The sequence below is a fragment of the Glycine soja genome, chromosome 16 (assembly GCF_004193775.1).
Source record: "Glycine soja cultivar W05 chromosome 16, ASM419377v2, whole genome shotgun sequence".
Lineage (NCBI taxonomy): Eukaryota > Viridiplantae > Streptophyta > Magnoliopsida > Fabales > Fabaceae > Glycine > Glycine soja.
This window is the reverse complement of record NC_041017.1, coordinates 25,510,779-25,533,677: the sequence shown is the minus strand read 5'-3', so window position 1 is coordinate 25,533,677 and position 22,899 is coordinate 25,510,779. Positions and strand designations below refer to the sequence as shown.

General features: G+C 33.2%; 1 protein-coding gene across 6 annotated transcripts in view; it reads right to left on the bottom strand.

Moving 5' to 3' along the window:
- LOC114390967 (protein PIN-LIKES 3-like) overlaps positions 1 to 22,899 on the bottom strand; it is a 52,515-nt gene that overhangs the window by 1,566 nt on the left and 28,050 nt on the right. For all 6 annotated transcript variants that reach the window (XR_003662043.1, XR_003662042.1, XM_028351930.1 and 3 more), the window contains one exon: positions 21,793 to 21,893. Coding sequence is in view for 4 of the 6 variants with exons in the window: in XM_028351930.1 (XP_028207731.1) it covers positions 21,793 to 21,893 (101 nt within the window). In the remaining 2 variants the exon portion in view is untranslated. The remainder of the gene's footprint in view (positions 1 to 21,792; positions 21,894 to 22,899) is intronic.

Here is a 22,899-nt window from a genome sequence, read left to right as displayed (position 1 = left end):
TACAACCCCAATAAAAGAGTTGTTAGATTATTAGCACTCCATACACTACTACACGACGTACATTTGGTATCGTGGCTTCTACATTTGTTGTTAAAAAAATTATGTAGAAAGTGATACAATGACAAATTTGTAATTATATGCATATTATTTATGTGAGATTTTAACATCAATTTTATAGAAATTGATGTTGAATTTACTTTTAAATCTTAAAAAATAGTATCTGTTCATTTACTTTGCTCATCCTTGTATTTGAAAACCTTTCTCTCTTGAACCCTATTGTCGTTATCAGTCTCCTCACCCTAACATCTTGAAACGTTATGTCTCAAAACCCTCCCTCTCAAAGCCCTTGCCCTCACCATCACAACCCCTTTCCCTTGATGTCCCTGTTAACACTATTTGTTCTCTCTTTTTCTCTCTTTTGCAAGGTGTGATCCTTGTCTGTCTCGAATTCCTTGTCGTCAATGTTGCCATCACAAACCCTTGCCGTTGTCATCATCATCACCGTCACAAATACTATTTTCTCTCGCTTTCTCGTGATGGGATTCTCATTCTTATTTTCTTGTTTTGATACTGAGTTGTTTGATCTCATTATCCTCATTTTGATATTGAGTTCTTTGATTGTGCTATATTGATAGTGATACCATATGTCCATGTTGCTAACTGACTTAATATTATTTTGATAGCAATATTGCCTAGGACTTTGGTTGTTGGCTTTATAAAACTAAGCAAGATTTTGAAGACTAAGGTATGGAAGTTCATTGCTTTTAGTGTTTGTGTAACATCCTAAAAATTTAACACTAAGAAAAATAATAAATAAATAATTGGAAATATGTTGTAATAGTTTTAAAATAAAATACTGGAAAATTTAATTAAATCAAATTAATTCATTTAGTAGCCTAAGGTACTCTAAAAATAATGAAAACCATTAAGAAAAAACTATTTTTCGCTTAAAATTAGAGAAAATTAACTAAAGTTGATGACAATCAACTAGAGTAAAAGGGAAGGAGTCGCTAGTCAACTCATTAATGACAAAGTTGTAAATGGACTACAACTTTTGTTTAAAAACTAGAATTAGACTCTAATAAGCTTTATTAGTATTTTAATGAGTCTAGAGCGTATCAAATTAATGAAATAGATTACCTAAGTGATTAAGGACTCTAGCACCTTAATTAAATTAATTAACACTAATCAAGTTAGAACTTTAATTAAAACTAATTAAGACTAGAATAGTTATCTAGACATAACCTAGATTCAATTGAAGGATAAATTGAGATAGATTAAGAGCCTAATTATCAATTAACCTCTAAACATGACACCTAGGACATGTGGGCCCTACCCTATTCGGGTTTGGGACCCAAAATAAAAGCAAAACATGAGACCCTAACCTAGAGTGATTCACCGTTTTCATCTGATTAAGAGGGGAGAGGGTCATTTTCTCTCTTCTCTTGTCTTGGTGTGACCAAATTGTTACCTTTCCATGCATTTTGGTGTTAGAGTTCTTGAGCAAGTAGCCTAGAAACCTTAACTCTCTTCATCATTTCTTCACGATTTTAAGATTAAAAACTCATCTTCTCTCTTCTTGTAAAATGCTTGCTAGACTCTTGGTTTGAGTTCAAAAAGTGAGCTATTTACTCTCCTCGCTCAAAGCACTTTCAAGTTTAGCACCAAGGGGTATGGGGGCTCTTCCATTTTTTCTTTTTATGTTATTTGTTTGTTCTAGAACATAACTTTATCGTTTGGGTCATTGAGACCTTCGAAGTGCCTTGAAGGTGCTAAAAGATTGACCCTTTGTGTTGAAAATTTGTTTTTTATGTGTGCAGTGGAAAACAATGAATTTCTTTGATCGTGATTATGTGTAGTTATGGGAATACATAAAAGCAGGGGTTTCCATTGAGTTTAAATTGACAAAGATAGTGCTTTTACTCATAGAAATGTTAAATTTTAATTGTGGTTGAGTTATGAACCAATTCTAAATATGAACGATGAATATAAAACATAATTTCTTTTTTATAAAAAAAAAAAGAAAATCACATTTTATATCCATTATTACCAAAACTGATGTAAAGTGGCACTTTCTACATCCATTATGTTAATAATTGATGTTGTGAGAGGCTTAACACATGTAGAATGTGTCACTTCCTACATCAGGTTCGGGGAGGAACTGATGTAGAATCTACGTACATTTAATATCATGTTGAACAACATCAGTTCTAGAACTAATATAGTATGCCTTCAAAAACCGATGTTAAATGTGTTTGCTCTAGTAGTGATATTTGAAGCTTTCATACTAATAACCCATCTAAAACACAGGACTAGAATTCTATCCATGATGAAATGAATATCAACTTTAGAAAAGATATTATAGTTACTTGTAGTTATTTAATTAGAGATATTGTGAGATACTATGACTTGTGTTTTGTGGAAACCCCCTTTACATAGTAACAAGGATCAAAGGATGGATCACACAAATATTATAACTATAAATAGCGAAAGACACAAATATAATACGATTTGACACTTCTTGCTTAGATCTATATATGGGAACATTTTAACAAGTATTTTCCATCTTAAATAAAATTATAAGTTTTGCATACAAAATTGAAAAGAAAAAAAAACCCTTCCCGTTACAAGTTTTCTAAAAAACTTGAGAAACCCTCTTAATTACAAGTTTTCTGGGTGAACTTGAAAAATTCTTCTCATTACATGATCTCCCCCTCACTTGGGTGATACTGTCTCTTTTCACAAAGACCACTTTATACAAGGGTGGTTCATGACTCCATTTATAAATGTGACTTAGTGGACTTTAATTGTCTCGCCTTTCCACTGATCTCACTATGGTAGTAGAACTCTAAGAGTCAAGATACATTCTACTACCTTTTGAAATACACCTCTTGACTATTAGGAAAAACCCAAGTTTTATATTTACTAGAGATAGTGTCAAGATAACATATATAAGTAGGGGGATCGGTCAATCATGTCAAGCATTTAATTAACAAGTTGATTAATCACATCAAATAATTCTACTCAATGTGAGTTCCAATTAACAAGTGGTTCAAAAAGCTAAAGATTGAAGGCACTTGTCTACTATTGGATTTCAAGATAAAGGAATAATTTTATCATTATCAAAAGAGGGAGAATGTAAGCAAGAGACCAAACATGAAATCCCCAACTAAGGAACTCAATTAATGAAGCACTATCTACAATCATCTATTTAAAGCTAAGTCACATGATTCATTCTAGGGCTTTAAAGGTGAATTAGGGTGTTTAATTAAGTTTCTAATGAATCACATTAACAAACATAGGCTTAGGAACAGAAAAGGAAAACTAAAAATCACAAGATAGGCCATTGGTGTACTGAGACACCTAACATGCCTGTAACTTTTCACCACTCACTAGGGTCTCACTTCACTATAACATTGGATGGGAACATACATAACCTTTCCATTACTTGACTTGCCCGACTCTTACATCACCTCTCTTTGTGAGGCATAGCATCTGCCATACCTTTCTGGATATTTTACATTAACTTTCTATGGGTCTAACCCTTCTCCTACCTCTAAGGGTAGTTTCCAACTACACACATCCCCAACTAATGTATAGATTTACCTTGCATCCCTCACCTAACAACTAGACTCATGACCCCTCATATATAATAACATAGAAGACATTCATACATCATGCATATCAGCATTCCTAGTTTGTTTATGCATTATGTAGTATGTATTATCTTTATTATTAGGTCTCATTTCCATCATGTATTCCATCATTCGGCTAAACTAGCATCTAGAGGCATCCCTCTCAACCTTTTATTAACCCGAAGGTCTAAGTGGGTGAAATACCACTCTATTATAAGGAAGAGTCTCATGACTTGTTCTTCTATGTCAAGAACCTATTTTTCCCCATGAGTGTCAGGGTCACGGTCCCTGTCACTCACCTCTAAGGTGCCTCTTAGCCCCTTTCTTAGGATCATAACTTTCCTTTGAAAAATTCTTTCATAACCTTTTTGAAAACCCATTACTCCTTGGTGACATAGAGGATCCTTAACCCTTCTACACATTGTTATATGTCTAGTGTGGAGCTCTTGAACGTGACTGGTATCGAGAAAGGTTTTATCCTATTTCATAAACTTGTAACCTTTGCTTAAAATCCTTTTTGGAAACATAAGGAAAATATCCCATCTTAAAACTTAGGGGAAACTCCCCGCCTTTTCCACTAAGAGGCATAAGTGTCTTAAGTGTTTTAAATATCTTTTATTAAGAGGGTTTATTTTTGCATACAATAATCCTATGCATAAGCAACACACAAAAGGATACAAATACCAACAAGGCAATTATCATCAACAATCAATACCACATAGTATCAAACAACTATAAAACATAAGGATTAACTAAGCATCGGTAGCCCTACATGATGCATGTGATGTTTTTTCTTTATGATATTTTAGAACTTATTTCTAAAAATGGTAAAATGGTTTAGTGATTTCTATAACACCTTGAAATTTCCTTCTCAATTTATTTTTCTACACGCGTGAAATTGCACTGCTAAGGACTAGATAATAGAAACTTTGCACTATGTAATTTTATTATATGCATATAAGATTTAATTTATTATCTATATAATATTAATTGTATAACTTTAGTGTTAGTTATATTTATTTTAGTTTAAATAATTTGTTTAGTCAGTTGGCAAAAATTTGGAAAATGTCTAAACAAAAATTCCATCTTATCGAAATTGTACCGTGCACTGAGCAGCGGTATAATTTAATTATGTAAGAGAGTGTTCTCTGTGTGAGGTTGACTTTGGGTACATTTATTTTTAGGGAGATTAGTGCAATAACCAAGGCAATTAAGATAAGATTTACTAGTTTTGGTAAAAAGTGAAAATATCCATTTTTGGCAAATCGTATCCCTTCCATTTTTGATAGTTTTGCAAAAAGCAAAACTACCCGTTTGTGGCATGAAGTGCCACGTTCAAAATGGTCAGCCAAGGGGCCATTCAAGTGTCAAAAAGCCTTGTCACCTTGAACCCTATGCCTTATCTTCTTGTTCATTGTGAGAAAAAACTGAAACCCTTCATTCACCATTTTTGCACGAGTTCTATCTTGAGGGAGGAGAGTTGAATTTTGCTTATTCTTCTTCCAAGCTTCTTCCTAGTATTCTTGAGCCATTGATCCATCAAGCTTTGGTAAATGAGTTCCATTCTTCATCCTAGACTTGATTCATTCTCTTGTTCTAGCTTCTCTAATAACCTAAAATTGTCATTTTGTTTTACTCATGAAGGAAAACCTTGAAAACTGAACATGCTTAATTCTTCCTTCAAGATTTCATGAGTTAGCAAGAGGTAAGGGGGGGTCAATCAAACTCTTGAATCCTATGCTTGTTGTTCAACTTCCTTGAACATGTTTTGAAATTTTTGTGCTTGCTATCATGTCATGAATTTGTGTACTGAGTTGTGATAACTGCTAAATAATTGTACTTTGATAATCGAAAATAAAGAAAAATTGTCTTTATAAATGATTATTTAGTAGTTATTTGCCCTTAAATATTAAAGAATTGATGTTTCGTTGAATTTTGGCTGCAGATATAAAAATTGTAGGTGATAAAAGCAAAAAGTGGGAAATAACGAAGAAAAAAAGAAGAAATCAAAAAAGGCCCAGCCCAGTGTCTCGCTCAGTGTGCAATAGTCGCTAAGTGGACAAAAAAAAGGCGCTTAGCGCGCGTAACAGAAACAGAACCCGTTAAGTGTACAACACGTGATCCAACAGAACAGAGTGCGCTAAGCGATAGGAGCCTGCTAAGCGCACGATCCAGTGGCGCTGAGCGAGGGAGGTCACACTAAGCGAGCCTACGAAGGCCCAAATCCCACTTTTGCAGCTATAAATAAAAGAGCCAGACTACGACACCACAACAACAACCCCAGAGACTCAGAGCTCTACAATGAATACATCCTAAGCCTGAGTATCTCTAGTAGGGGAAATCATTTACTCCCTTTCTTTCTTTCACCCCTCTTATTCTATCAGTTCTTATACCCCATTCAATATAAATCCCTCAATGGCCATGAGAGGCTAAACCCTTAGTTAGTGTCTGGCAGGCCTAAAAAGTCAAGTGATGTATGGTGTACTTCATATTTATCAATGCAAATAGATATTTTCTTTCCTATTATCCTTTCTTACTTTTAACTTCATGCATTATTCATCCTTGCATCATCTTTAGGGGTTAGGTGCTCGAGAAAGGGTAATCCTTAATAGAAAAACAAGGAAGGTTTTGCATGCATCTGTTTTAGGAATTAGTCGCTCGAGAGAAGGTAATTTCTAATAGAACTAAAAGGAAGAGGTATCTTAATAAAATCATTGCTAGACATAGAGTGATTGCATTAGGCTCATGTATCAAAGCAAACATCTAGAATTAGAACTTCATACATTTTATCTATTGACTCTTTGCAAAGACATTTGGGAGTTAGATAGGTAAAATAGGCTTGCCATCGTCAAACATCAGGGGCAAGTATTTTAATAGATGTGGGTAGGTAAAAAGTCACTAAATTGATAAAGAAAAATTTAAATTAATACATCTTAGGCAAATAAGGCAGGTCAGGTCCCAACATTATCACATCTTGAATTTATCTTTTTTTATCTTTATCTTAATATTTTATTTTTCTTATCTTATCTTTTATCTCCTATCTTTATATCTTTTAATTTAAATCTTTTATCTTTTTTTATCTTCTATTTTTATCTTTAAATCTTTATCTTATCTACTATATTTCTTTATCTTTATTTTAACTTCTTTATCAATTGTTTTTAATTTGGGTTGCATTAATTTAGGTACAAACAAAGTCCCTGTGGATTCGACACTCTAACTTCTGAGTACTTTACTACTTGTGACAAATTTGGTACACTTGTCAATGAGTTAACAAGTTTTTGGCGCCGTTTCCAGGGAATTTGTTTTTCATACTTGATTATTTGCATATTCCAATCTCTACTCCATGAAAAATTCTTTGTGGGGACAGGAGTTACACCCTTACAATCAATATGAAGAAGAAAGAACTCCTACTCTTGAAAGTGTGTTCACTGAATTCACGTCATACCATGCTACCTCTACAGCTAATCAAAACTCAATGCAAAACCAGGAAATTCAAGTTGGCAAGAGCTACTCCATGAAAAATTACCAGTGGGAGCAAGAGTTACAACCCTACAACCAATATGAATAAGAAAGAACTTCTAATATGGATAATTTGTCGATGCAATACAAGGAAGTCACTGAATCTACTCAACGAGCATTTAAAAGTCTAGAAATTCAAGTTGGTAAGCTAGCTGAAAAAGTGACTAAATTTGTGGCCAGAAAAGAAGAAAACTTTGTAGAGGTTGAAGCTCATAAGGAAAGCCTTATAGAAGAGGATGACTCTAAAGAAAAAGATGAAGAGAAAAGTGAGGAGAAAGCACAACAATGGGAGAAGTACCCACAAGTAAAAATTCAACAAGAAAGTATTCTCCAAGTCAATACCCCTCCTCATCAACTGATTGTCAAGGAAGAAAGGCATAGAGAACATGAGAAAGCCTTAAGTGTCATTCTTTCCTTGATCGCTACCACTTTTCTTGCAATAATGTGGAAGTTGCTTCCACAATATATGAGTTTCATGGTGTCTCTAGCTAAGAGGCAAAAATACAAGGAAGATGTGTTTTATGTGACCTTCATGCCACCTTGAAGGCATTTGACTTATCAAGCTAATGACGTTAAAGAAGCGCTTACTGGTAGGCAACCCAGGATTTCTTACCCTATCTTTCTTTTAGTTAGTTGCAATTTGTTTTTTTAGGATAATTGTGTTATTTCTTTTATTTATTTTTATTTTGTGCATTCTAATTTCACTAGCTTAAATTCAATTATTAAATAAAAATTGCGTGATAACTTGTGAAGTCATTTTTTTAAGCTTTTTTTGAAAGGACTCAAACACTTGAAATGCTACATGACAATTGTGAAAATGCTGGGTTCTTAGAAGCAAGAGTCAGTCAAGCAGTGACACATGAATCACAAAGAGAGAAAAGGTTATCTTAGTGGAAAGAAATCATGGTTCGGTAAGCCGATAACTTTATCTTGTCCCAGTGAGCTGTGTGAACTTAAATTGGGAGAGAACGTCTGTTTTAAAAGTTCCTAGTTTTGAATCATTCTTAGACTGTTAGATTAGTTACATGAGGTGGATATGATCAAGGCCATGTTTCTTTTTATTTTTGCTACTCAGCCAAAAAGCCAACCTTAATGAATTTATCCCTTGCACCCTTATTGAGCCAAAAATTAATGATGATTTGTTTGGATAAACCCTTGAGCCTAATTTTTTTATATCCTTGACCTTGTTTTAGGGTTCTAAGAGAGCATAAGGGTTTCAAGTCATGATAAGTCCATAATTTGGGGGATTGCTAAGGGAAATTGCCTCAGAAAAGTAGAACAACACACAATAGGACACCCTCAGAAGTTTGTAAGCCCAAAGTTTGTTCTTTTTCAAAAAAAAATAAGGGCAGAGAAAAAGAGAGGTGTCATAAATGCTAAGAAAAAGTGTTGTTAGAATAATAAAGGCTAAATAAGCCTAGGCAGAATAAGGGAAAGTTTTTCTAGGATGAATGCTCTCTTATAACCTTAATTTTTGAAATCCCAGAAAAACCATGATTTCTTGTTTAGCAAGGCCTCATCTTTAACTGAGATGAAGTGCAAAATTGGGAATCTTAATTGCAGGTCATAGACATTTCAAACACTCACCCCAAACACTTGTGCGCAGAGAGAAACACTAACCTTGTGAGGAAAGTGAGGTAAGCCAAACTTGATTGATTTCTGATACTAACCATTTTCATCTCAATGTTGTTTGTGCTTCCATTGTGAGACTATGACAAATGCAGAAAGAACCAATTGAAAGAATCTAAGAAATTGTAGCCATTGACAGTGTTGGAGCATTCAGAGTCTGCTTTTATTCTGATTTACTTAGGGACAAGCAAAGTTTTAATTTGGGGGATTTTGATAACTGCTAAATAATTATACTTTGATATTAGAAAATAAAGCAAAACTGTCTTTAAAAATAATTATTTAGCAGTTATTTGCGCTTAAATATTAAAGAATTTATGTTTCGTTGAATTTTGACTACAGATATAAAAACTGGAGGTGCTAATAGAAAAAAGTAGGAAATAACGAAGAAAAAAGAAGAAATCAATAAAGGCCCAGTCCAGTGTCTCGCTCAACATGCAATGGTCGCTAAGTGGACAAAACAAAAGGCACTAAGTGCGTAACACGCACTAAGTGCACGCAACAGAAACAGAACCCGTTAAGTGCATAGCACACGCTAAGCGAGTGATCCAACAAAACAAAGTGCGCTAAGCGAGAGGAGCCTGCTAAGCGCACGATCCAGTGGGGTTGAGCGAGGGAGGTCGCACTAAGCGAGCCTATGAAGGCCCAAAGCCCACTTTTGTAGCTATAAATAGAGAGCCAAACCATGACACCATAACAAAAACCCTAGAGACTCAGAGCTCTACAATGAATACATCCTAAGCCTGAGTATCTCTAGTAGGGGAAATCATTTACTCCATTTCTTTCTTTCACCCCTCTTATTCTATCAGTTCTTATACCCCATTCATTGTAAAGCCCTCAATGGCCATGAGAGGCTAAACCCTTAGTTAGGGTCTGGCAGGCCTAAAAAGTCAAGCGATGTATGGTGTACTTCATATTTATTAATGCAAACATGTATTTTCTTTCCTATTATCTTTTCTTACTTTTAATTTCATGCATTATTCATCCTTGCATCATCTTTAGGAGTTAGGTGCTCGAGAAAGGGTAATCCTTAATAGAAAAACATGGAAGGTTTTGCATTTATCTGTTTTAGGAATTAGTCACTCGAGAGAAGATAATTTCAAATATAACTAAAAGGAAGAGGTATCTTAGTAAAATCATTGCTAGACATAGAGTGATTGCATTATGCCCATGCATCAAAGCAAACATCTAGAATTAGAACTTCATGCATTTTATCTATTGACTCTTTGCAAAGACATTTGGGAGATAGATAGGTAAAATAGGTTTGTCATCGTGAGACATCAGGGGCAAGTATTTTATCAAATGTGGGTAGGAAAAAATTCACTAAGTTGATTGAGAAAAATCTAAAATAATACATCTTAAGCAAATAAGACAGGTCAGGTCCCAACATTATCTTTTTTTATCTTTATCTCAATCTTATACTTTTCTTATCTTATCTTTTATCTCCTATCTTTATCATCTTTTAATTTAATTCTTTTATCCTTTTTTATCTTCTATTTTTATCTTTAAATCTTTATCTTATCTACTATATTTCTTTATCTTGATTTTAACTTCTTTATCTATTGTTTTTAAATTGGGTTGCATTAATCTAAGTACAAATAAAGTCCCTGTGGATTCGACACTTGGACTTCTGAGTACTTTACTACTTGTGAAAAATTTGGTACACTTGCCAATGAGTTAACAAGTTGCTTTCCTTGAGTTTTTTATGCCAAAAAATGTGTTATTTGCATGTTAAAACATAGAGTTAGCCTTAAATTTCACTTAAATAGAAAAAGTTAAGAATAAAATAAGTTTAAGGACCTTTTGTAAAAAGGAAAATTTATCACAAAATTAGACTGAGTGTTACAGCATTATGGACTATTTTTATTAAAGTTTTCACCTCAAAAATGGGTTTTTTAGGTTTGAAAATATAGGATAACATATATGATTTGCAAAAATCCAATTCCCAGAGCACCGAGAGCACTAAAAATAAGTTAGGAACAGAACTTTGTAAAACTGAGTGACAAAGTGATTTTAGAATTTAGACAACTTAACTTTGGAATTCATGCCTCCGTATAAATTACCTTAGAATTATTTATTTCTGAAATTTTTGATTTATTTGCTATCATATTGTTGAGATAACTGCAAGATCTGATTAGTGATGCATGTTTTGAAATTGTGATGATTCTTTGCTGATAAAATTATTGAAATGCATGCCTGTATTTTATTATTATTATTATTATTATTATTATTGAATGACAAGATGAACAAAGTTTGAACTTCGGCAATAATATTTGTGGCATGCAAATTTATTTTCCATTGTACACACACACACACACACACACACACACACACATATATAACACACACACACACACACACACACACACACACACACACACACACACACACATATATATATATATATATTTGTGTGTGTGTGTCATCATATTGTCATTTTTATTTGTACTCATTGTGGTTTGGGTCTGGGGGTGTTCAACCCTCGGCAAATTGTTTGTTTGCTTAGATGGCTATAATTACAATAGTTATGTTATCCAATTGTTTGCGTGTTACAAGTGGTTCTACCGCAAAGGGGCCACAATTGTTTCCTGTGAGTAGTACGTAGGCCTAAGCCTTGTCTTTCTTTCCTATTTGTTTGTTTGTACATGCTCATTGATGTACGTGGTATGAGGACTACGCACGTGATGTAGTGGCAAGATTCAAGAGGATTGAACATAGAGTAAGGAACCAATGGTTCTATTTCCTTCTGTGAGAAGGTGAGATTACGTTAAGGAAGTAGATGATAGACAAATATACATTAGGGTATAATGGGCAGAGAAGTTAGTGGAATCTAGGAGAATTAATGAGTGGTGACTACCTGACATTTGGTGCACTCATTTAGTGCGGGTAACTTGCAGGCTTCACCTTGCTACTCATGATGGGTTCCAAGACTATGCTTTTTGAATTGGGAGATGAGGTGTTAGTGTACGATGTATCTGTATGTAGCAATCACTCCCAACTGTCATCCACATGATTTTGTAAGACCATCAAGACCTAGGAGGATTGGTGGCAATGATTGGGCCCTATTGTGAATTAAGTGTGATAGTTACACGCTTAGGATGCAAGATTGTTATGTTTTAGATAACCACACATAGTGGTTACGTAGATTATATGTTTTAATTTTGTTTTTCTATTTTCTATTGTTTGTGGCATTTAAGAAGCGAAGGACTCACCCTCGCAACCACCAATTTTAGGGGGAGGTCATGGAGTATCCATGGAGGATGCTCATGTGGATCAGTAGCCACCGTCACGGCTACACGGTGGAGGAAGAGGGGCATTTCTGTGCGCACTTTGGATACATCTGATGCCATGTTTTGTTTTTAGATGAGCCTAGATGCCACTAATCACCATAGAGGCAAATGCTACATACCATTTCCCATTTGAGCATACCCCTCGGTGTGATATTAACCATATTATTTCCTACTATGCTTACTTTGGATTTGCATGGCCGGACAACCCGCTACAGTTTTCCTAGCAATTCTTCGGGCATGATGCCAATGTGAGGCCTACTAGATCTACCTTCCATCGAGATACAACCGTTGAAGTTCACCAAGATGTGGGAGATTTCAGCAATGATGAGAATCTCACGCCATCCGAGATTACTTTCTATCGGGATGTCTGCAATGAAGAGATATTTGAGGAAAAGATGGTTTCGTTTGATGAGGAATGAGATTGCTTGAGAGATAAGAGTGACCTTTCCAAGAAATGACTACTTTGCCCTAGGTAGCTTGTGGGTCTTGGGTAGTGACTGCTCTGAGTGTAGGATCATTTTCCCTATTTGATGTATATTTGGGGTGTGAAGATTTCTATACTCAATGTCATGCTATTTTATTGTATTAAACCTTTTGGTGATACAGTGTGATATTTTAAGGGGTAGTGGATACTTTATTTTCTTGCTAACAGTTGTAATGACTTCGATACATTTATGTTTAAATCTTAAGGGTCGTTGAGGCTCAATATGTATGTTTACATATTTCTTCCAGTTTATCATTATTTAATTTTGTGCAAGTTATTTCTTTATAATCTATACTTTATTATAGCATTGTATAAGGACAGAAGAAAAATGACAACAACTTTTGAAATATTTTTTTATAGAGAACACATTTGGATAATACCCTTTATTCAAGAGTGGTTTAATTACACGTACATGCTTTAATCAAGTGCAATATATATATATATATATACATGTTCCTTATTTTGTCAAAGTAAAAGATACATTGAGATATTTTATTTAGAAATAGAAACTAGATTTAATGATGCATTTTCCGCAACATATTTTATTTAAATGATTTTAAAGCTATATTTCAGAAAAAGATTTGAGGTGTTACAATTTCCTTGTTCTAAATAGAAAGTTTTACTACTTCATTGGGAGAAATCAGTTTTGAAAGATTTAATCCTTTGCATACATTTCTCTAGTTTTGGGATTCCGTTTTCTCAAATATGAAATTGATTTTAAAGTTATCCTTAAAACAAAAACTTGTCCTTTTGTTCTTGTTTTCTTGAAGTGGTAATGTCTCTCTTAGACCTTTACCCTTGATCAAAATGTGTTTTTCCATCTTTCTTTGGTTATAAAATGGATGTTGAAATGTTTGATAAAGTTTCATGATTCCATTTAAAATTCATTATCCTTGTTTTCACATGAGTTTCATTTTGATGAACATTTGCATGTTTTTGTTCATGGATTGTATCTCCATTTCCTTCTTTGATGAAATTTTATGCATGATCTTTCCTTGTTGTTTTTTAGCTAACCCTTATCTTAGAGTATTCATCCAAACATATATTTTTAGGATTTTGTTTCGTTGATTAGGGAGTATGAGATGTCCTTGTCGAGAATGCACACATAGTTATGAGATGATGTCAGACCTTGTTTTGACCAAATTGACTTAGGACGTTGTAGGAATTTGAACCTCGACCTCTAGTTCTAGATTTTTAACTCAATCTCAAGATGATTCCCTTAGTGGAGTAGTCTAGAGAGTAAGTGCATTAGCTTTCCCTAAGAACTAGTGGTAAGCATGGTTAGAGCTTTGAGTGGTAGTAAGAACCTAATAGTTCCTTAAGAAGAAACCTCCTACCTTGGCAAGAGTTGGTATATCGTTTGGTGTAGGAATGGACACCTTAGTAGAGATTGCAATCAAAAGAGTGAGAATCGTGTTTTGGGGTAGAACCCTATAGTGTGAGAAACCTAGTGTTGATTATAGTGAGTAAAGTTATGAACCTTGGAGCAAACCTTTGGTATATCCCATAGGAATGACCTACCTTTCCTGTGGTTTTTTGGAAAAACATTTTGAGATATCTATTAACCATCTTTTGGGTGCATTGTTTGGAAACCTAGTGAAAAAGAGTTTGGATGTTTTAAATCATATTGAAAGTTTTGGATTTACCTATGTTTTATGTTATTTGAAATCTCTTTGGAAGATGGATAAAAATGTGGTTTATGTTTTAAACTTGTTGAAAGTTTATGTTCAACCCTTTTGTGTTTTGAAAGCTCTCTTTTGAAAATGGATTTGTATGCTTTTTGACAAAATGAGGTTTCATCTTCATGTAGTTGTTTGATTCATGCTTTGGAAAAAAAGGAGATTTATGAGAAAGATCATAGTTTTATGAAAAAAGTTACACGGTACTAGCAAGAGAGAGAATTGATTAAAAACATTCTATCTGGGGAGGATTAAGGTTGGGGAATTTGGATAAATAACTAGATGAAAAGGGATGACTTGACTAAAAGAAAGATCGCAAAGGAAAGGCCAAGGATTACAAAAGGCGAAGGATTTGTGTACTTGGACAATGCTTACAATATTTCCTTAATAAGCAAATTTCTAGGACAAATTTATTATTTGTTGGAAAGTATTGTAACATTATGTTTTTTGTAATTTTTGATTAAGTGGTTTAATTAATTCACTAGAGTAATTAAATTTAATTTAAGTGTCTGTAATTAATTAATTAATTAATTATGAGATGATGGTTTGTTATGTTTATGTATGTCATGTTGTATGTGTGTTTTGATGACTTTTAGAGTGTTTGGGCCTTAAGTGATGGAAATGGGTGGGTGAGTTTAGCAAGCTGTAGGGTGCAAAGAAAGGGAATGAAAAGAGTCAAAAACCTTTCCAAAACCCTTGCATAACATGAAACACAACACAAAAGCTCTTAATCTACTTTTTTCTTTCTCTCGATGAAAACCCATTCCTTGAGGATTTGAGAATTTGGTTGTGTTGCTCAAAGAATGTCTTTTTCTCCTCCTTTTAGTGTTCATTTGTTGTCCCTTGGTGTGTGTGTGTGTGTGTGTGTGTGTGTGTGAATTGCTAGTAGAGTTGAGGAAAACTTCCTCCTTGTACCCAAAGTTCCTTCATTTCCTCTTCCCCTTCACAAAGTCATCTTTTGAGTTTGAATAGTTAAGGGAATCCCACCTCTTTCTTGTTTTGGATGCATTGTAGTGATAGAAAATGCTTTGTTGAAGCATAACTCCATCGCTGAACATTTTGGGTTGAAAGGAATGATTTTGTTTTGATGAAAGATGATGTCTTGGCTTAAAAATCATAACTTTCTTCATTTTGAATCATTGTAATCGATTAAAATGAGCTATAGTTGTAATCAATTAGATCAATTTAATAATTTTTTAGATCGACCTGTAATTGATTACAACAATTTTGTAATTTGTTATGTCGACCTATAATCTATTACCATAGTTTCATAATCTCTTATAATAGCCAAAAGTCAATTTCTTTTAAAGTGAAAGTTTGGAAAAATAGTCTTTGGGAAAGTTATATATAATCCTTTTAATTTTAAATGAGAACTTGAGATGATCATAAATGCTTTGAAAGTAAAGTTTAATATTTCTTATGGATGTTTTCTAAGATTAATAATAGTATGACTTAATGCTTGATATATAATTTTTTTAAAAAAGAAAGATGAGATTGATATACTTCTTATTTATAATATTTTGTGATCTTTTAAAGATGTGAAATGATTCCTTTATTGTTTAAAATATTATATTGATGATGAGATAATTATGTTAATTGATGAAGGTTTTGGGTTGTGTTGGTTGATTTCTTGATGACGATATGAAATATGGTTGAGATGATGTTGTTTTATGATTAAAGTTGACTTTATGTTGAGATCATGAGATTCACATCCATATGAATTTTTGGGGAGTTGTTTGCAACTATTCAAGGTGTTAGAATGTCTTGCTATGCTTATTGAACTATAGGTGAGTTCATGAGTATGGTAAGCATATGAATCGTGAATATTTGATATCATAACCTTTCATGGTGTTGTTGAGATTGACGAATGAATTTATGATGTATGATTGTTATGGATTATAATCTTGTTTTGAGAATTATTCATATGAGTAAAAAGGAGTTAACTATATCCTTTGGGAATATTTTGTTGTTGTTGGAAAATGATATACATGGGAGGGTGAGTTCCATGTCAAAACTCCACCTCACTAAAGCTACCTGGGAGTCTTGCCTAGTAGGGTATCTTTTTGAGTATCACCCTTATGTTTTGACTTTGAATGGCACGCCAAGGTATTGAGAAGTACTGCACATCGGGATTGGTGATCCTTTTAGTGCATATGGGATGGATTGTTGTTGATGGTGAAACCTTGGTTCTTGAGATCTCAAAACCTTAAGTAATATAAGTTTAGTTGTTGGTTATGTGTAAGGACAAATCCCTAAATAGGTTAAGGTTTTTGCAAGCCTTGCTGAGGTAAGCCACCACCCACACTCATTCATTTTCAATAAAACCACAATTCATCAGTAAGATTAATCTAGATCTCCCTGAATGCTCAAATGTGTGACTATGTTGAGGGATGCACTTGGTTTAATCACTCATGTGGTGTAAATCTCCATAGAGTTGAGTCTGTCTTTGACATAGATGATTGATGGGCTGATGATGATGTTGTTTGATGGTTGAATCATGGTGATGATGATCGATTAATGATGATAATGGTGTATGATGATTGAATCTTTATGTGATGGTTGACGAGTTATATGAAATGGCTAATGCTTTATTATATGAATTTTAATATTTGTGCCAAGTATGATTTTCTAATACTATGTTCTATATGTATATGACGGTGTTTGTTTATGCTTTAATTGTTAAGTTGTATATAGTTTTAACATGCTTGTTTTTTATAAGCTTATCCTTGTGTTGTTGCATGTGTGGTTCATTCCTATGGTGATCTCGTATTTGACATACGTGGGGGAGAAAATGGATAGGAGGTGACCCCATGTCTTTGCAGACTTCATGAATATAGTGTTGACCAACTAAGAGTTTATCTAGTTTATCCATAGTGTGGTTTATGTTTATATGCATGTTTTGAGGAGATTTGAGTTACTATGATGTTGTATATATATCATGTGATGTTTTATGTTGATGTTGTGCTTCAACCTTTAGCCTTTGAGGTGTGAAAAGTTTACAAATACTTTAATAAATAAATTAATTGAAGATTTTTAAATGAATTAAAGTAAACTCTTCTACTTAAGTTAGTTCCTAGTTTCATGTAACGTCGGTGGGTCGTTACAAAGTGCAGCGGATCTCACGCTTAAGCATGGCTATGATTCCACATAATTGTGAACCTTTGTGATTTTGCTCCAATGATGGCCCCTCAATCTCTTCCAACCATATGGGATCAAGCCTGCAACATACATACACCATAACCTAACTCTCAAACATGCTTAAACACTCCCCAATCAAGCTTAACCTCATCTAAAACATCAAATCGCTAACTTTGGGCATAAAAGAGAAAAAAGAAGAAGAAAGAGGATTTCAAGCACAAACAAGAAAACAATGAAGTTAAAGGGGAGGGAAGCACTCACACTATGGGGTCTTAGATCTAGGCATTGGGTCTTTGCACCACTCTTCCTTCCTTTCCTTTTTCTCCTTCACTCTCCTTCCTTTCTTTCTTTTCCTTTTCTAACTCTCCTTTCTCCATTCTAATCTTAAAATCGTTGTTGTGTGTGTGTGTGGGAAGGGGGGGTCTTTTAGGCTTTGGCTCCCTATTTGGGTCCTATTATTTTATTCTCATTAAATTCTATTTTAAGGTAATTATTTATAATTCCTAACGATATCTTTAATCCATTAGCATTAAATGTTATTCCACAAAAGATATCTTTTATTATTATTTCTAAGGTCTATAATTTTTTGATGTTACACAAGAGACTCGGGTCTAGCTTTTAAGGACTTTAGTCACATTGGTCTAACTTGAGTTTAGCCATGGAAAACTATGGTGTGCACGAAGCAAAACCTAAAGGACTCAACTCCCACTTTGCTAGACTTGAGTCCCACATGTAGAGATTCCATGACTTTTTAGCTCAAATCTAATCCTATTCATTCCTTAATTAATTATAACATTTAAATTTTTGTTTAGTTTTACAAAGGAAAGTTTGATTTGTGATTAAGCTATCAATTTGAGATATTAGCTAATTAAAATAAAAGAACAAATTTCAATGTGAGAGATTAGTTATTTTAAAGTAGAATCTAAGCTTTTAGGATACTAAACATATTTCAAACAACAATCCTTTTTAAATAGGAATTGAATCCTTATCTTTTAAGCTAATTAGAGTAATTTCTAATCTTTGGGGGAAAAAATATCACAGTCTCTAATAATTAATTTAGATCTCTTTCAAATTTCATGGATACACTTTTCTAGTTACTAAATCCCAATATCAAAAGAGTTTCCTTCATTGTGAAAAATATCCATGTGAAAGAAAGAAAACCAAGTAAGAAAGTAGAGAGTCTAGAATAGTTAATATGCTTGTCGAGAATTAAATATTTGGATCATGTGGTGAAATGCTTTGTAAATGAACAAAGAGTGTTGGTGCTTATGAGTGGCTTATATACTTTTTGAGAAGTTTTTTGTTGGCATGGCTAGTGTCTTATTTCAAGCAAGGTGAAGCTTCTTTTGGGAGGATTTAGGTGCATCTCTCTAGTAAGAATCGGTTTTACTTTTTTTTTTTTATAACCTTTTCTAGTTGCCTAAACAAATTATTATTTACTAATTTCCATTGTTTCCATTCCAACGCTTTAATATTGATTTGGTCAATGGGTGAAACATCTTTCAAGTTTCAACATTGTTAGATATTATATGTGTGTGTGTTATTTTGTATAATTATTAATAAAAATGTCATTTTGTTTCCATTCCTTGCTTTATTAAATTAGAAATTTTTATTTCATGAGTGCTATTATTTTAAATTTTATTTCTTTTTATTATTGCTATTTTTTAAAAATTTTGAATAGATAATGGATATATTTGTCATGAAGAGGAAGTTATCATCAAATGAGCCACAATCTTCATCAAAACCTCATGAATCAAGTCTTCAACAACAAAAATTAAATTTAGTTTATAAGACTTACCATTAGATCTAGGAAAGTGAAATATAATTTCAGCATATCATCCTAATGATTGAGATAAGATATGAAGAACATATTTACAAAGAGGACCATGCCAACCTACTCAACATAATTTTATTCAAAGAAAAATTGGAAATTCTTTAAGAAGATTTTGTCCCTCTTGGTTTTATGAATTTGGTAACTCATTAGAGTATAGCATAGAAAAAGATGTTGCATTTGCTTATGTTGTTATCTTTTTAGGCTCAATTTTGGGAAACAATTAGGTGGTGATTCATTTGTGACAAATGGATTCACAAATTAGAATAAGGAAGACAAACTCACATCTCATGTTAGAGGTCCTAATAGTGCATATGACATTGGTTTGAAGAAGTGCCAAGATTTGATGAATCAAAATCACCATATTGAAGTTGCAATATCTAAGCAATTTGAACAAGTTTGTGACTTATATTCAAGACGTTTAACAACATGAATTCATTGTGTTCGCTTTCTATTGAAGCAAGAATTAGCTTTTTGTGGTCATTATGAATCAATCCATTCTACTAATCAAGGTAATCCTTGATCTTATTAAATTTATTTATGAACACAATGAGTCAAAAAATCATGTTGTCTTGGAAAATGCTCTTGAAAACCATCAATTGATTGCTCCAATAATCCAAAAGAATATTGTTAATGTTGTTGCATTGGAAACAACTAATGCTATTATTACTAATCTTGGAAATGAGCTTTTTGCTACTATTGTTGATGAAGCTCGTGACATGAAATAAGGAGCAAATGTCTATTGTTTTGCTTTATGTTAACAAAAGTGAAAGTATTGAGTGCTTTCCTGGTAGTGTTCATGTTAAAGATACTACTTCTTTGTCCTTGAAAATGAAAATTGATGAATTAATTTGCATACATGGACTTAGTATATCAAGAATCCGTGGACAAGGTTACGATGGTGCTAGCAACATGTAAGGAGAATTTTCTAGTCTCAAAAGTTTAATTTTAAAAGAGAACCCATTTGCATTTTATGTACGTTGTTTTGCCCATCAATTACAACTTACATTGGTTGCTACTGCCAAAAATCACATTCACGTTGCATCTCCTTTTAATTTAGTATCCACTTTATTGAATGTTGTTGGGGGATCTTGCAAATGACATGACATGCTTCGTGAAAAACAAATTTTAGAAAGGCATTGAAAAAAAGAAAAATTTCTAGTGGACAAGATTTGAATCAAGAAACTAGTCTCAAACGAGCTATTGATACTCCTCAGGGTTTCATTATGCAACTTTGATCAATTTTATAGTGATGCATTTTGCTATAATTAATGTTTTCGAAATTATAAAAGATGATGGATCAAATGCAAATCAAAGAGCTGAAGTCAATGGTCTTTAACATTTGTTAGAGGATTTTGACTTTGCATTCATATTGCATTTGATAAAAAATGTCTTGGGTATTTTAAATGAATTTTGGCATGCATTGCCAAAGACAGACAAGAAATCATTAATGCTATGAATTTGGTTAATATCACAATGCAACGATTATAAACTATGAAGGATTACGGATGATAATCTTTATTGTAGGAAGTAATTTTGTTTTGCAATACACATGTCATTAACATTCCTAATATGGAAGATATGTCTTTTCCTAAGAGGAGATCACGACGTGCAAGTAAAGCTCAAGATATCACAATAGAGCATTACTATCATGTTGAATTATTTTATGTTGTGGACATATAGTTTAGGAACTTAATGACCATTTCAGTGAGACAAAAAATCGGTTGCTTCTTTGTATGGCTTGTTTGAATCCAGCCAATTTGTTCTATACTTTTGATAAGGCAAGACTGATTGAATTCCCATGGTTTTATCCATATTATTTTTCTTCAATTGATCTAATGATGCTTGCTAATTAATTCAAGACTTACATCATTAACTTGTGTAGCAATGTTGATGAATTTGCATCTTTGAAAGGAATCAATCATCTTTCAAAGAAGTTGGTTGAAACTGGAAGGCATATAGCTTATTGTCTTTTGAAATTAGCAATAATTTTGCTCGTCGCCACTACAACAATAGATAGAGCCTTTTCTATCTAGTTTCATTTCTAAACATGTTGTCGCTCCTTCATCAGTCATGTCACTCGCAACAAGTTTAAGCATAAGCTCAATGTCAACATCGACACCATCAACCATGTGTACAGTGGTAAGACCACCCCACAACTTCCCAAAATAACCCTAAACATTGTGACATTGATAGATGTCCAACATTAAGGAACAAATCTCATGGTTGCTCAATGGTGGCAACCTTACCTGATGGTGGATGGTTTGGAAAGGTGCTAAGTAGAACATCTTAACACTCACCATTCCATCACCTTAGTAACTAATGAAAAAAGTTGACATTCTATGTAATGGTTATTTATAAGACCTTCAATGGTAATTGAGATTTTAATATATGGCTGGTTATACATGTACATATTTATCATAATTTCAATTATTAATATTTTAATTAATTGATATAATTGCATTTTATCTTTAAGGTGCACCCTTTCACTTTTTGGAGGAGCTAAATCCAAACAATATAATAAGTCTTTAAGTGTTTATATATGCAAAAAGAAAAATCCAAGTCATCCAAAGATATGAGAAACACTTACCCCACTAAAGAAGCAGAACTGATAATAACACGAAAGGGAGCACTATCACCAACCACGAGCTTTTTAATTGGAGAAATCGCTCCGATGGCAAATCCAATAATCTAAAGAAAACAAGTGAAAGAGAAGAGTTAAGGACTCATTCACAAACTACAAAAGTAAGAATTTAGGATCAATTATATTATTATTGACATATTTTAGTATTAGCACCAAAAGACTAATAGAAAACTTAGATAACCATCATCCAATTTCAAGGAAAGCAAGAAAAGATGGACAATAAGCATTCAACAAAACATACTAGTTTGATTGAGAGTAAAAGAACTCTTCCCAAATACAATCATACTAATAAACTTGGTTTTTCCCCTTTATTCTCCTACATCTGATCATACCCTTGGGGTTTAGAGGACCTTGAAAAACACTTCCTCAATGAAGTAAGACACTAAAGTTGTGGAAAAAGGAGAATTATAAAAAAATTAGAAGCCCTTAAATAAGTGCCAAAGGTTAGTTCATAATGAAGAGACAACATGTCAATTATTTTTGCAAACTTTTTATGCATGAAAACTCTGTCTAACAAGGTTCACCCCCACAATGAGAATATCCATCACATATCCCACATAAAAGGAACAAAAAAATTAAAAGCTATTTACTAAATATATTATGCAATGTTTCATACTTGGATAACTTCCCATTTAGATTTAAATCAACAACTAAATTAGATTAAAAAAAATTACCTAGAATTTGTAGTAGTATTGAATCCACTGTAGCTCAATAAACATTGGAAAACCTAATTTAATGTGGAGTTATTGCACTATGCACCTTGTTAAAATTACTTCAACATTGTCCTCTTTTCTTTAGGGCCTAAACAAATCTCTTCTAACCTATACTTTCTTTCCTTTGATTAACTTTGTCCAACATTTGTTGTTTTGATCATAGCCCAGTTTCTCCTTGTAAATCATTTTTATTTTCCCCAAAAGTCCAAAAAAATAAGGTTAAATTATAAATTTAGTCCTTATATTCAATACTTTTTTTGTTTTAGTCCCTTCATGGAAAAACTATATTCTGATTTCTAGGTGAAAAAAAATGCTCAATTTAGAAATTAGCGTATGCCAT